Source organism: Emys orbicularis, chromosome 2, assembly GCF_028017835.1.
Source record: "Emys orbicularis isolate rEmyOrb1 chromosome 2, rEmyOrb1.hap1, whole genome shotgun sequence".
Lineage (NCBI taxonomy): Eukaryota > Metazoa > Chordata > Testudines > Emydidae > Emys > Emys orbicularis.
The window spans coordinates 179,737,704-179,752,611 of record NC_088684.1 but is presented as its reverse complement, the minus strand read 5'-3'; the positions used below and the strand labels follow the sequence as shown (position 1 = coordinate 179,752,611).

At 45.3% G+C, this 14,908-nt stretch overlaps 2 protein-coding genes across 2 annotated transcripts in view; one reads left to right on the top strand and one right to left on the bottom strand.

The window, feature by feature from the left end:
* The window catches only part of BRD9 (bromodomain containing 9), a 53,300-nt gene extending 52,333 nt beyond the window's left edge, over positions 1-967 (bottom strand). Inside the window, exon 1 of the mRNA XM_065397892.1 lies at positions 832-967. Coding sequence (XP_065253964.1) covers positions 832-907 — 76 coding nt within the window. The 5' untranslated portion in view covers positions 908-967. The remainder of the gene's footprint in view (positions 1-831) is intronic.
* A 3,352-nt stretch (positions 968-4,319) lies between these two features.
* TRIP13 (thyroid hormone receptor interactor 13) overlaps positions 4,320-14,908 on the top strand; it is a 34,467-nt gene continuing 23,878 nt past the window's right edge. The window contains exons 1-3 of the mRNA XM_065399814.1: positions 4,320-4,420; positions 10,637-10,802; positions 13,855-13,984. Of these exons, the coding sequence (XP_065255886.1) occupies positions 4,320-4,420; positions 10,637-10,802; positions 13,855-13,984 (397 nt within the window). The remainder of the gene's footprint in view (positions 4,421-10,636; positions 10,803-13,854; positions 13,985-14,908) is intronic.

The window sequence follows — 14,908 nt, the reverse complement described above, 5'->3', positions numbered from 1 at the left end:
TCAATCTCTCCTTTTCTTCAGGCTCTATCATCAATTAGTGCACCTTTTCTTTTAAATATAACGGTTCAATTTTTTTATGGGAAACGTTTTCTTTGACAGGTGCATGTAACTCATCAGCTCCCTGAAGAGTTATGTATGTGCATCGAACATAGAGGGAAACTGTGATAAGCACCTGAATACAAAAGACTTTACTTTGCAGTGTTTGTGTTGAACCTAGGATGTTAGAGAGAGAAGGTGGGTGAGGAGAGACTGCAGGGACACTTGCTGATACAGACTAACACGGCTACCACTCTGAAACCTGTCCCCAAGGACTGCGTGAATGTGGTGCTAGGCTCTGCTAGGGTAGAGCGCTGCAGAGCCCCGCTGACTCCACAGGGCCTTGCGGGTCTCTCCCTAGCGCACTTAAGTACATTGCAAGATACAGCATTAGGGATAAAAGCGACACTCGTCGCTTGACTCCGCAGCCTGACGCGAGAGCTGGGCTCGGGGCTAGCGCTGGGGTCTCTAGCCCCGCACGTCGGTTGCAGCTGTTCATTTAGCCGATTCCTGCCCGTCTATGTACAGACGCAACTCGCCCCGGCGAGCAGGGCCAGCCGCGCGCAGCGAGGAGACAGCCACAGCACAACGCGCCGCTCGAGCGACACCAGCTGTCCCGTGTCCCCCGCAACCCCCTTCCCCCCGCGGCGCCGGCCCGGGTCTCAGCCCCACCCCGCCATAAAACAGCGTCGCGAGTCCCCGCTGGCAGCGACAACCGGGGCCGAATGCGCCGAGCGAGCGGCGCCGCCCGCGGGCTGAGGAGGCAGCGAAGGGCCCCGCCGCTCTGTGACTCACCGCTGTAGGTGGGGGGCGCGGCGGCCGATCGCCATTCCGCCTTCTCCGTCTTGTGCTTTTTGTGCTTCTTGCCCATGGCGGCCCCGCCGCGGCCGGAAACAGCCGCCGCCGCTCGGGCCCCACCAGAAGCGAGTCCGGAGATGCCCTTCCGGGTAAGGGGGTCGGCCGGGCGCATGAACTTCCGGGGCAGGGGGCGGGGTTCCCCTCCCCGCGTTTTTCCAAAAGTAGCGACGGCATCTGCTTCTCGTGCGCGAGCCGAGCCCAGCCCCTCCTTCCAGCGGCGCGCGGAGCGGTACGTTGGGGGAGCGGGCGGCGGGGGATGGTCCGGGACGGGAGCTCCGGTTGCGGCTTCGGGGCGCTCTCCGCGCTGGGGGCCCAAGGGGCTCCTTGGAGCCGAGCGGCCCGGAGCAGCCCGAGCCGGCGCCTCCCTGGCAGCGGGCAGCGTAGCCCGGCCCGTCCCTAGAGCGGTCTGTGCGGTGTCCTCGGGATCCGCCGGTGTCCTCTGCAACCGAGCAGCCTCCGCGCATCCCTGGTGTAGACACGGCCTCGTGTTCGCACGTGGTGGTGCCTGGTCGGGTCAGCCCGAGGCTCCCGGCCGGGTAAGGGCGTAACTGAGTTGGCATGAAGGTCCAATAGAGACGCTAACGCAATTAAATAATAGACGCCTGTGTCTAAAGGCTATAAAACGGGCAGGCCAGTTCCGGCCCCTCAGGGATTTGGATCCAGCCTTTGGGCTTGTACCCCGTGCAGGGCCAGTTCAAGGATATTTTGTGCTCTAGGAGAAACTTCCAGCTTGCACCCCCCCTCCCCCTTCCGCTCCCCTCCCCTGAGCATCGCTTAGTATAAACTTTCAAAAATGAATACAGTGGAGTCCCATCTTACGTGGGGGTTAGGTTCTAAAGTCAGTGCATAAGAGGAAAATTGCGTATAGTAAAAATTACCATAAAGTACAATATACACTAGAACAGGGGTCCTCAACCTACGGCACACGTGCAGATTTTTTTTTTTAATGGCAGGCTGCAGGTCCCTGCCACCGCTGAGTCTGCTGCCGGTCTGGGGTGCAGGGTGCAGTTCAGGGAGCTGCTGGAGGCGGTGCCTCAAGCAACAGAAATGCACAGCCCCTCCGCCCCCCCTTCCCCACGTTCCAGCTTCTTGCGGGGGCAAGGCAGGCAGGGAGCCTGCCCTGCCCCAGGTACGCGCCGGGCCAGATCCTGCCCCCCCGAACCTCTCCTGCAGCCAAACCCCCTGCACCCCGACCCCCTGCCGCACCCCTCACCCTTCCTGCATCCCAACCCACTGCCCTGAGCCCCATGCTGCACCCCTCCTGCACCCCGACCTCCTGCCGTACCCTGCACCCCTTCTGACCCCTGCCCTGAGCCCCCGCCGCACCCTGCACCCCGACCCCCTGCCCTGAGCCCCCTGCCACACCCCGCACTCCTCTTGTACTCCAACCCACTGCCCTGATCCCCCTGCCGCACCCTGCACGCCTCTTGCATCCCAACCCCCTGCCCTGAGCCCCCTGCCGCACCCTGACCCCTTGCTATATCCCTCACCCCTCCCGCACCCCAACTCCCTGCCCTGAGCCCCCACCACACCCCTCCTGCACCCCCTGGGGGCAGGGAGGGGGCAGAGTTGGGGTGGGGATTTCGGGGAAGGGGTTGGAATGGGGGCAGGGAAGAGGCGGGGCAGGGGCGGGGCCTCATGGAAGGAGTGGAGTGGGGGCGGGGCCGAGGGCGGCAGAGGGGGAGGTGTCAGTAATGCGGCCCTCGGGTCAATGTACTAGTCCTCATGTGGCCCTCATGGTCATTTGAGTTTGAGACCCCTGGTGTAGATGTACTCTCAGTACCGTTCTCAGGTGTCCTCTTGCCAGATGCTATAGTTGGACTCGGCAGGGGCATGTTGTGGTGCACTGAGTAGAAGCACTGTCATTGTTTGCTTCAGCCACAACTGCTGGGTGAGCTAGGCCTAATTGGTGGACGAAATAATGAGGGGATGGACTGTTTCACCCACCACTCCCTTTTTGGGTCCTTAAAGAAAGAGACTTTGGGGTGGGGGTGGCGGGGGGAGAGACTGGCTACTTCAGTGAGCTTCACCATCTTGGCTGCATCCATAGGCACTAACTCCGTGGGTGCTCCGGGGCTGGAGCACCCATGTGGAAAAATTAGTGGGTGTTCTGCACCCACCGTCAGCCAAGCTCCCCTCACCCCCCGCCCCACCTCCTCCCCCTCCCCTGAGTGTGCCGCGTCCCCGCTCCTCTGCCTACCTCCCAGCCCTTCCTGCCCGGCAGCTGGCAAACATCGGCGTTAGCATGCTCTGGGAGGGAGGGGGAGGAGTGGGAACGTGGCGCACTCAGGGGAGGAGGTGGGGCCGGGGCGGGGATTTGGGGAAGGAGTTGGAATGGGGCAGGGAGGGGATGGAGTTGAGTTGGGGACTTCGGGGAAGGGGTTGGAATGGGGGCGGGGAAGAGCCGGGGCTGGGGCAGGGCCGGGGGAAGGGGGGGTCGAGCACCCACGGCAAAGAGGGGAAGTTGACGCCTATGGCTGCATCCCCACCATCTCCTGGGACCCCAGACCTTCATCCTAATCCTGAGAGATGTCCTGGCTAGACTGGGCCAAAGAGAGAAACCAGATGACATCAACCTCTGCTGATTCCGACTGAATCCCGAACACCACCTGGGATGAAACAGGATCAGACTTTAACAAAAGCTCCAACCCATCTCAACTGATTTCTTTTCTCTTCCCTGATAGGGCAGTTGTTACCATTTTTTTTTTATACCAGCTTACAAGACTCTCAAACAATGATAGTTTTCCTTCTAAAATTCCTCTCCAAATAAAGAGAGAGAGGAAAAAAAAGTTGTTAAATATGAAACCCTCACTTAATATTTTACATTTCAAATGCTTTAACTGTTTTTTTCTTTATCTTTAATAAAAGGTTAAAAGTGTTTGTGTTTGCCATGGTACTAAGCAGGCTGAGGTGTCTGTTTCCTGACCCCTGTTTAACACTGTTTAATGTTGGACAGTGACTGGGTTATGCTAATATCTTTAACACATATAGTACATCTAAATTAATGCAACAGAATAATGAGTTTATAGAGCAGTTTGTAGATGTAAATTGCTGAAAGCTAATGTAATTCATGTAGAGTTGTGGACTGGGGTATAGAAGTTTGTATATGTTTGCCTGAATTTGAGTATTACTGCTTGAACTGTTACCCCTCTGAAAACTGCTTGAACTGTTATGTTACAAAACCCGTGTGTTTTTTTTAATCTTTCCGTCACTTTTTTCAATTTATGATAAACAGCCCTTTCCTCTAGAAAGCGTAATAGCCACAGATCCACATTCCCACTGGTGTTCCATAAGTATTAACTTGGCCTAATTATTATTAGAATGGGGCAAATGCTTTATCATTCTGATGTTTTAACAACTCTTCAAAGTAAAGGCCATTGGAGGCACTTTTTTAGTAAACACTGTTGTATATTTTCTTTTTAGGAATGAATAAAATGGATGAGGCAGCTGGTGATTTAAAACAGGCACTTCCAAATGTGTGTGATTCTGTGCAGATACATGTAGAAGTTCATCAGAAATCAAACAGGTTTGTTTTATATTGTGACCATTTCAGAGGTATATGAATGAAGTCTAACATACGTCACAAGAACTTAGTAGGTTTTCCGAAAACACAAGCTTCAATTCAAAAACGAGTAAAGGTGGTTAAATAAGTGTGCTTACCTATCACAGCACTAACAAAAGCAATTCACTGAAGGGGGAAAAAAAACTTGCACCACCCGTATACTAAACTTCTTATTCTTTTCAAGAAATGTGCATTCCACAAACTTAACTTTGACCTTGGATTTTATTTAATATATTGTTATCTTGATATTACTATCTAAATATTGACATTATTGTGAACAACGGCTAAATATCAACTATTAAGGATGTAACTTTTTTCATGAGAATAATATACATATCTAATAACAAAAATCATGACATTTTCAGGGTGGCAAAATTACATATATGTAAACTTACGTGTGAGGCTCATTGTCTAAAGCAGGGGTCGGCAACGTTTGGCACGCGGCTCGCCAGGGTAAGCACCCTGGCGGGCCGGGCCAATTTTATTTACCTGCTGACGCGGCAGATTCGGCTGATCGTGGCCCCCACTGGCCGTGGTTCGCCGTCCCGGGCCAATGGGGGCGGGGAGAAGCCGCGGCCAGCACATCGCTCGCCCGTGCCGCTTCCCACTGCCCCCATTGGCCCGGGACGGCGAACCGCGGCCAGTGGGGGCTGCAATCGGCCGAACCTGCCGCGTCAGCAGGTAAATAAAACTGGCCCGGCCCGCCAGGGTGCTTACCCTGGCGAGCCGCGTGCCAAACGTTGCCGACCCCTGGTCTAAAGTGCTCATATATAATTTGATGGCTTTTTTCTGGAAGAAGGTTGTTTATTTTTTTAGATTAGATATGATAGTCTATTTATTTTGGGTCAAAGTTAGTTTTATTGTGTTGAAATAGAACTTGGTTGCCAAATAATATATTGTGTGGTTCATACAAGATTTATGCAGTCTATAACTATTAGTTTCCTAGCTTTTAAGTACTTTGGACTTAAAAGTTATGTGACAGAACATTGTTGCTTAATAACTTTGAATGTTTTTTGAAGCCAAGTGTTTTGGCTTTGGTATTCCAATTTTTACAGCTTTCACTTTTTCCTGTATAGGCAAATTAAGGTTATTTTCATTTTAAATAAAATGGGTTGAACGGGTCATCAGATTATTAAGTTAAAGGAGTGAGTAGTGTTGGGCAAGATAATTTCCGGAAACAGACATCCGTATTCCCTTAATAGTTCTGAATTTTTTTAAAATTTTTTTTAAATCAGTGAAAATGTACTGTCTACAAGGGAGACATCACCTTAGTATGTTTATAAAGGACATGAAAGCAGTCATTTGTATGTACAAGCAATACATTATCTTAGTCTCTTTGCACTGGTTTTTGAAGAATTTTTCTATTCAATGTTGAAGAATTAATGTATGACTTATTTTTCAAGCCTGTGGGGTTTACCACATAAACCTGTTTGCAACTCGACACAACAGGAATTGTCCTCAATTTTGTTCATGTGCAGGTCATAGTCCAGGGTCTCTGGCGGATGCTTTCCTTTTGTCCTGGGAAGATAATCTCATGTATGCATCCTCTCTGGCTCTGCTCCTACCCAGAGTGTTGTTAAAAATCAAACAGGGTCTTGCTTGCATGATCCTCATAGCACTGGCATGGCCTCACCACCATTGATTTTCCACTCTGCTGATTCTCTCAAGCAGGGCTCCAGAACCAGCCTTGATCTCACAAGACCATGGGCCCCTCCTTCATCACAACCCATGTGCTCTTAGCCGTACAGTGTGGGTGCTCCATCATTAATACTTTGGAGGAGGTCTGTTCAAGGGATATTCTCTTGAATAGCAGAAAACTTACTTCTAGATACACTTACCGGTGAAGTGGAAATTATTTTCTTTGTGGTCTCAACAAAAAAGTATTTGTCTGGTCCAGGCTCCAATATAACATGCGCTGGACTATTTGTTATACCTGAAACAACACAGTCTTCCAATTGGTCCATCAGGGTGTACCTAGCCGCTCACTCTGCTTTCCACCTTCCATTTGATAATTGTCCACTTTTCTCCAATCCTACCTAACTCACGTTTTTGAACGGTTTGGGCCAAGTTTATAGTCCCAAGTAGAGGAACTTAAACATGGTGTTAACAAAGCTAATGGATCCACCCTTTGAACCTCTGGCTATTTGTTTTTTGCTGCATCTTTCAGTAACGGTAGCCTTTTTGGTGGCAATTACCTTAGCAAGGAGAGTAGGAGAATTGAGACCCCTGGTGTCTGATCCATCATATACAGTCTCTTACAAGGACAGGGTATACTTACACCTTCATCCAAAGTCCCTCACCAGAGTGGCTTCTCATTTCCACATCAATCAGGCAATGTATTTATCAATTTTCTTTCCTAACCCTCTTGCTCATAATGGTGAAGAGAGATGCCACACAGATGTTAGGGCAGTATTTGTATTTTACTTGCATAAGACTAAACCATTTAGGTCATCCTCACAACCGTTCGTAGCAACTGTGCACAGGATGTAGGGCCTTCCAGTCTCATCCCAAAGAACTTTGTTGTGCAGTTCCTCCTGTATGTGTTTGTGCTACAATATGGCAGTGTAATTCTGACAAACAGGGAGCTAACATATTCAACAAGATCGCATGCAGCCTGTGCTGCTTTGCTAGCTAAAGTACCTATACTGGACATTTGTAGAACTTGGTCATCAGTACATATTTTTGCATGTCGTGCTATTTTTTTTTTTAACAGTCTAGAGAGAGTGCCAGATTTGGATGTGTGTAGTCCTTCTGTCATTATTTGGGTAAACTGTGATCCCACCTTTTGGACTGAACTGCTTATGAGTCACCTGAAGTGGAATGGATGTGTGGAATCACTGGAAGAAGAAAACATGGTTACTAACCTGTAACTGATGTTCTTTGAGATGTGTTGTGTTGTGTATGACCATTCCATGACCCACCCTCCTTCCCCTCTATATTGGAGTCTGTCTGGTAAGAAGGAACTCTGGGGAGGAGGGCACGCACTCTGGCCTTTATACCATTGTGTAGCAGCACGAGGCAGCAGAGAGCTCATGAGGTGCCCCGATGGGTACTGCTAAGGGGAAAATCTCAGGTGCTAACTGGGTGTGAATATACCTTACGTGGAATATACATGAAACATAACTCAAAGAACAACAGTTACAGAACAGGTTAGTAGCAGTTTTTCCTCTGGTATATGACTATTAAGTTTCACACACACAAGTAAACACAAGTACTTTAAACCTGACTCGTTACTTCTGGGGGAATTCTGTGCCACTGCACATGCAGAATTTGTGCAGAAATGAATGCGTTTGTGCAGAATTTCCTTTTCCTCCACAGAAATGGGCTGGAAAGCTGCTGGCTGCCACTAGGGTCACTGGACCTGGCAGAGCACAGCTTGCAAATAGAAGACACTGACAGGGGGTGGGGGAGGGAGCTGGAGGGTTCCTGGCAGCTGCAGTTTTTTAGTACACCCTGAAGGAAGTAGGCGGCATGCAGGAATCTCCATACAAGCCCAGGATCCAGCTTCAGGCTGTTGCTCCCTCTGGATTCCAGGGCTGGGGGGGGGGACGAGGACAGCGAGTGTCTGGGCTGGGGGGGGGCAGCTGGGGTCTAGGGGGGACAGCAAGTGTCTGGGCTGGGGGGGCACAGCTGGGGTTTGGGGGGAATGGCGAGTGTCTGGGCTGGGGGGACACAACTGGGGGGGACGGCGAGTGTCTGGGTTGGGGGGCAGAGCTGGGGCCTGGGGGGACGGCAAGTGTCTGGGCTGGGGGGGCACAGCTAGGGTCTGGGCGGGATGGCAAGTGTCCGGGCTGTGGGGCACAGCTAGGGTCTGGGCGGGATGGCAAGTGTCTGGGTGGGGGGGCACAGCTGGAGTCTGGGGGGAGACGGCAAGTGTCTGGGCTGGGGGGGCACAGCTGTGGGGGATGGTGAGTGTCTGGGCTGGGGGGCACAGCTGGGGTCTGGGTATCCTGTGGCTGGGCTCTGAGGGGTAGGGAGTACGTGCGAGTGTCTGGGCTGGGGGTGCCCTGCAGCTGGGCTCTGGAGAGAGGGGGTATGGTTGCCTGGCCCCCTGCTAGGTTCTGGGAGGGTGGGGGCAGAGAAACAGGAACTGGGTTGTCATAAGGGTTTCCTTAGCTCTCTACTCCTGGAGGAATTTTTTTTGTGTCCGTACTGTTACAGACACAGTTGCTGAAAGGTACTATGAAATAAATTACCAAAATAATGTAAACTGGCATGATTATATAGTGTTGTTTTGACAAAATATGCAGAATTTTAAAATATTGTGTGCAGAATTTTTAATTTTTTGGTGCAGAATTCCCCCAGGAGTAACTCTTATGTTGAGCTGTTACAGTGCAGCTTCTGCTAGTACTTTTTGACAACTTAATTTTTGGCAAATATTAGAACTAGGGCTGTCAAGCAATTAAAAAAATTAATTGCTTGATTAAAAAAATAATTGCGTGATTAAATGCTCGATTAAACAATAATATAATACTATTTAAATATTTTTGGCTGTTTTCTACATTTTCAAATATATTGATTTCAATTACAGCACAAAATGCAAAGTGTACAGTGTTCACTTTATATTTATTTTGGATTACAAATATTTGCCCTGTAAAAAACAAAAGAAATAGTATTTTTCAATTCACCTAATACAAGTACTGGAGTGCAATCCCTTTATCATGAAAATTGAACTTACAAATGTAGAATTATATACAAAAAAACCTGCATTCAAAAATAAAACAATGTAAAATTTTAGAGCCTACAAGTCTGCTCAGACAAACAAATTTGGTTAGAATTTGCAGGAGATAATGCTGCCTGCTTCTTGTTTATGATGTCTCCTGAAAGTGAGAACAGGCGTTTTCATGGCACTGTTGTAGCCAGCGTTGCAAGATATTTACGTGCCAGATTCACTAAAAATTCATATGTCCTTTCATCTTCAACCACCATTCCACAGGACATGCGTCCATGCTGAAGATGGGTTCTGCTCGATAACCATCCAAAGCGGAGCGAACCAACGCATGTTCATTTTCATTATCTGAGTCCGATGCCACCAGCAGAAGGTTGTTTTTCTTTTTTGGAGGTTCGGATTTTATAGTTTCTGCATTGGAGTGTTGCTCTTTTAAGACATCTGAAAGCATGCTCCACACCTCATCCCTCTCAGATTTTGGAAGGCACTTCTGATTCTTAAACCTTGGGTCGAATGCTGTAGCTATTTTTAGAAATCTCACATTGGTATCTTCTTTGTGTTTTGTCCAATCTGCTGTGAAAGTGTTCTTAAAACAAACATGCTGGGTCATCATCCGAGACTGCTATAACATGAAATATATGGCAGAATGTGGGTAAAACAGAGCCAAAGATATACAGTTCTCCCCCAAGGAGTTCAGTCACAAATTTAATTAATGCATTATTTTTTAATGAGCGTCATCAGCATGGAAGCATGTCCTGTGGAATGGTGGCCGAAGCATGAAGGGGCATACGAATGTTTAGCAATCTGGCACGTAAATACCTTGCAATGCCGGCTACAAAAGTGCCATGTGAACGCCTGTTCTCACTTTCAGGTGACGTTGTAAATAAGAAGCCGGCAACATTATCTCCCGTAAATGTAAACAAACTTGTTTCTCTTAGCGATTGGCTGAACAAGAAGTAGGACTGAGTGGACTTGTAGGCTCTAAAGTTTTACATTGTTTTGTTTTTGAGAGCAGTCGTAACAAAAAAAAAACTACATTTGTAAGTTGCACTTTCACGATAAAGAGACTGCACTACAGTACTTGTATGAGGTGAACTGAAAAATACCATTTTTTATCATTTTTACAGTGCAAATATTTGTAATAAAAATAATATAAAGTGAGCAGTGTACACTTGGTATTCTGTGTTGTAATAGAAATCAATATATTTGAAAATTTAGAAAGACATCCAAAAATATTTAATAAATTTCAATTGGCATTCTATTGTTTAACAATTTATTTTTTTGAGTTAATCGTGTGAGTTAACTGAGATTAATTGACAGCCCTAATTAGAACACTTTTTCTTCTAGAAAAAGTCAGTATTTTCCATGTTCTGTTTCTAAGCCATTTGGGGGAAAGCCCTTTATTTAAAAAAAAAAAAAAAAAAAAAAAGCTTTTTGTAGGTATATTAATCTTGCATAGTGCCAGGCATATCACTGATGTTTAACAAATAATGTTGTTTCTCTCTTATTAGCACCTCAAAGAAAGAAGATATCAGGCTGAGTGTCTTAAAGCTGCTAAACAGACATAACATCGTTTTTGGTGATTACACATGGACTGAGTTTGATGATGGTTTTCTGAACAACAATGTGCAGTCTGTGTCAATTGTGGACACAGAGCTAAAACTGAAAGAAAGACAGGTAATCAAATTTTTGTAAATATAAAAAGGATACACTTTTTATAGAAAAATGTTATCAACTTGCTATTAAATCAGCTTAAATTATAGTAATCCGTTTAATTAAGCTTACTCTTAGCTTTACCCTCCTGTATTCTCAGAGTCAATTATTTCTGATATTGTATGTTTTATTTTTGTTTCTTTCAAAATGGTCATAGTCTTGCATGTGTAAAACCTAAGTCAGGAACAAGCACAGCAGCAATCACTGCACCGCAAAAGATGGATACAAATTTCCCAGAATTATTTCTTTTCTTCTCCCCCAAGAGGCAAACAAGTGTGTGTGCAGTTTTTACAAAGGAGGTGTATATCAACAGGCAAAAGATAGGCATTGAGATATACTAGCAGAAAACCACAAATTTTAGTTCATCTCCTGGTGATGCATTATCAAGCTCTCATGTTTTCAATTAAACAAATGTATCCCTTTTGCTATGTAACACTGTTTCATTGGAGCAAAAAGATGGAGAAAATATGGTGTAGTAAAAAATAATGGTGTAGTAAAAAATGTAGTACAAATCCTGAAAATACCCACACTTACAACCTGTTTTCCAAATTTAATTCTGTGTGTCTGGTTCTTTCATGAATTGACCAGAAAAGTAGTATGATTCTTCAGGTGACAGACAAAATGTGTCTGATTTCAATAGGCAAAACTATATTTACCCTGTCACATAACACTAGAACAATGGAACACTAACAAAATTAAAAGGCTGCCAAATTTAAAACTGGTAAATGGAAATGCAATAGGTATTTAACCTGTATAACTTATTGTCATAGGATGTTGTTGAGGCTAAAATATGATGAGGATTCAAAAGAGTATACGTATATGAACGAGACTATTCATGGTTACAATAGGTAGTGTAAATGTTCCAAGGAGTCTAACCGTCCTGCTGGAGCGTACGAGACAGCCACTCTGCTTGGGGAGTCTCCTCCATTTAAGACTCTTTAGTCTTTTAAAAATGTCATCTGTATAAAGTTAATATTTAAGTCAGGAGTGGGGAACCTACAGCCCGCGGGCCCGATCCGGTCTGCTGCTTTATTTCATCCAGCCCACGGCAAATCTCTGTGCTGTGAGCCGGAAGCCCCGAGCCTCGTCCCCCTGCAGTGCTGGAGGCGCGAGTGGCAGCTTGTCCCTCTGCAGGGGGAAGCTGGGGTTGCCTTGCTGTTAAAAGTCCAGTCGGTTCCGCGCAGCTCCTGGAAGCAGCCAGCTTGTCCCTGTGGCCCCTAGGAGCAGGGGCGATCAGGGAAGCTCTACGCGCTGCCCCCGCCCCCAGTGCTGGCTCCGCAGCTCCCATTGGCCAGGAACCGCAGCTAATCAGCTGCTGTTGAAGAAGGGGTAGCTGGGTGTTACTCCGAGTAATCTTCACTGATATTCTTGATGGCTGTCTTTGGGTGCAAAATTCATTTCACTACTTGAAACTATAGTTCAATCCTTTCAGAATGTGGAAAGTGGTAGTTCTACATTGTCTGATGCCAAGAACGAGTTCCTAAATACTAAGAAACATTGTGGAAAGGCTGAACATAGTCCATTTGCAAAAGCTGAAGAGAAAGATAATAGACAAAATAATACCATGGAAAAAATCAAGTGATCACTCGCACACATCAGTGCGGCCTACATTCTTGAGCCCAGACCTTTCTGATAACTAATTTGATTCGGCTTGTGACCTAATAGTGGCTGTTGCATATTTTAAGATATACAAATGAACAAATCTGACAGGCAGCAAATTATAAAGCATGAAGCAGCCTGTTCAGTCATAAAATAATATCGTGTACAATACCAGCTGTTGAATCAAAACCGCTTGCTTTATCATGGTGAAAAGGGTTGTCCTTGCTCTGTAGTTACAATGGCAAAATTTACATCACTTCTGTGCACTAAATAAAATTGGTCAGCTTGCGGAATGGTCCATTCAAAAATCAGAAATAGACTGAAGACTTCCACTGCTGGGAAGATAGTGACTGTCACTAAGATTTGAGAAGAAAATTGCAGGTGAAAAATTTAGTCTGTATTCATCAGATTAAGAGGAAGAGGGAGATACTGATGAATTTGATGATGACGACAAAGATATAGATGAAGCAGTTGAAGCTGATAAAGAAAAAGATAATGTAAAGTGAGATGCTGCCTACCTAACAAGTTTATTAAAAATAACTTTTGTGAGTTTTTGTTTAATTTCATTTTTTCACTGTTAAGTCTTGAATAAAGTTCACATTTAAATGCTAATCTATCATTGCTAGAAAAGTAATTATTTTTTCATTATCGAACTTCATTTAATTTTCACATTTTTCTTAGTTAAAATAACTGAATTAAGTAATTTTTTGTAATTGGGCATAAGTATCTATCTAAGGGTGAGCCTATTGTTGCCCATCTTTTTTTGTTACTATTGTTCTAATAAATTAGTGCTTTGATAAATATTTGACCATTTTTTACTTTGACCATATTTAATCAACATTTGATTGGTCAATTGGCCAGTGATTTTTAGACCAGTAAAATGCCCAATCACATAAATCCCCCAAAAGTAAACTTCAGAATTCAGGTTGAAAGTGATTGTTTTCTTCAGACAGGCCACTTCTTGATGATTTCATTGAAGAGCTGAATTAATGTTTAGAAGAGGTTCATGGGCGATAGACATCCTAAGATCTTTATTCCAAAGAGTTCTGCAGTTTTTAGTTATTCTGATAAATACTAGAAATGTGGAATGTTCAGTCTCCCATCTACCGCATTCAAAACCACCGAATGAATTGAAATAATGTAAGATGCACAGAAGGTGCATGAATACCATCTCATTCTCAGTATGATTTATTGGGGGGGAGGGAAGGGGGAATAATTGACTAAAATTCAATCACTGGTTCTAAAATATACAGCTCTTTACCCAAAAACCTCAGATTGCTTCTGTTTTTAACCCAATTCTTAACTTTTTCTAAAAAGAAAGCTTATTTATTACAAGCTACCAAAAATGAGTTATTTGACTTATCAACTTACTTTTTATATCAACTTATTAAAGCTGACTTTTTTCTATCTATTTTAGCCCATTAACTTGAGCAAGTGCAATCTCTCGATTCATATTTTTCATCTGAATGACGAAGGACCAAGCACTGAAAATCTAGAGGAAGAGAATGAGAATATTGTTGCAGCCAACCACTGGGTGCTGCCTACAGGTACTCTTCTTTGTTAGCCAGCTGGAGTCCAGAGGAAAATCTGTGAATGGGAGGGGACATGGTTGTTTGGCTGTAGCTATAGGGCTGCTTGTTAAAGGTAATCTGTATATGGGATGAAGCTTGGTTCCCAACAGGTGTGAGGAAGCAATGAATTAACAAATATTTTTTTTAGTCATCTCTTTTTTTGACTGAAGTAATGCAAAAGATTCTGGGATATGGCGCACAATTCTGAAGTACTAGGAGATGGAGGAAGTAAGTGGTTTTTGTGGCCATGAGTGAAAATGCATGGTCTAAATGAATATTTATTTGACAAGAACACTTCACAGATTAAAAGCCTTCTGCTCTGGTTCTTGTTGTACATTCTAATTAACTTTTGGGCACCTATTCTTGCTCATACACTTAATATCCTATGTATGCACACTCTTGTCTCACTGTATTATCCCATCTTGTCAAGTCATTCATTTAAGAAGGAAAACAAAACAAAACTGGGAGGAGGAGAGGAGTGTAGGGGCCTTGTTCCCAAGATCGGAATAAGATTTGCGCAGGATGTATTGAAATAGGGCCTGATTCTCTCTGCTACTACCGTGTCTTCAGGGGAACCAGATTGGGCACTCTTAGGTGGAAGGGGGGGAAACAGCAGTTCCATGGCATTCTCTCCCTTTGACCAATCCTGTGGAAAACCTGAGTACACCACATAGTTCAAGCTCCACTCCTTGGGAAGGGTTATGGATGGGAAGGTGGCTGTTCATTTTGACATCATTTTGCCATGTAAGATAATATATTAGGGTGTTTTTTTCCCAGCCACCTTCTCAGCTTTCAGTTCCTACCTATGAAAATCTCCTGCTATGATTAAGAGGAAACCCTGCTTTTAAAACCTTTTAGTTTCCTTTCTGAAAGCTTTGAAACTTATTTATAAGATTTTAA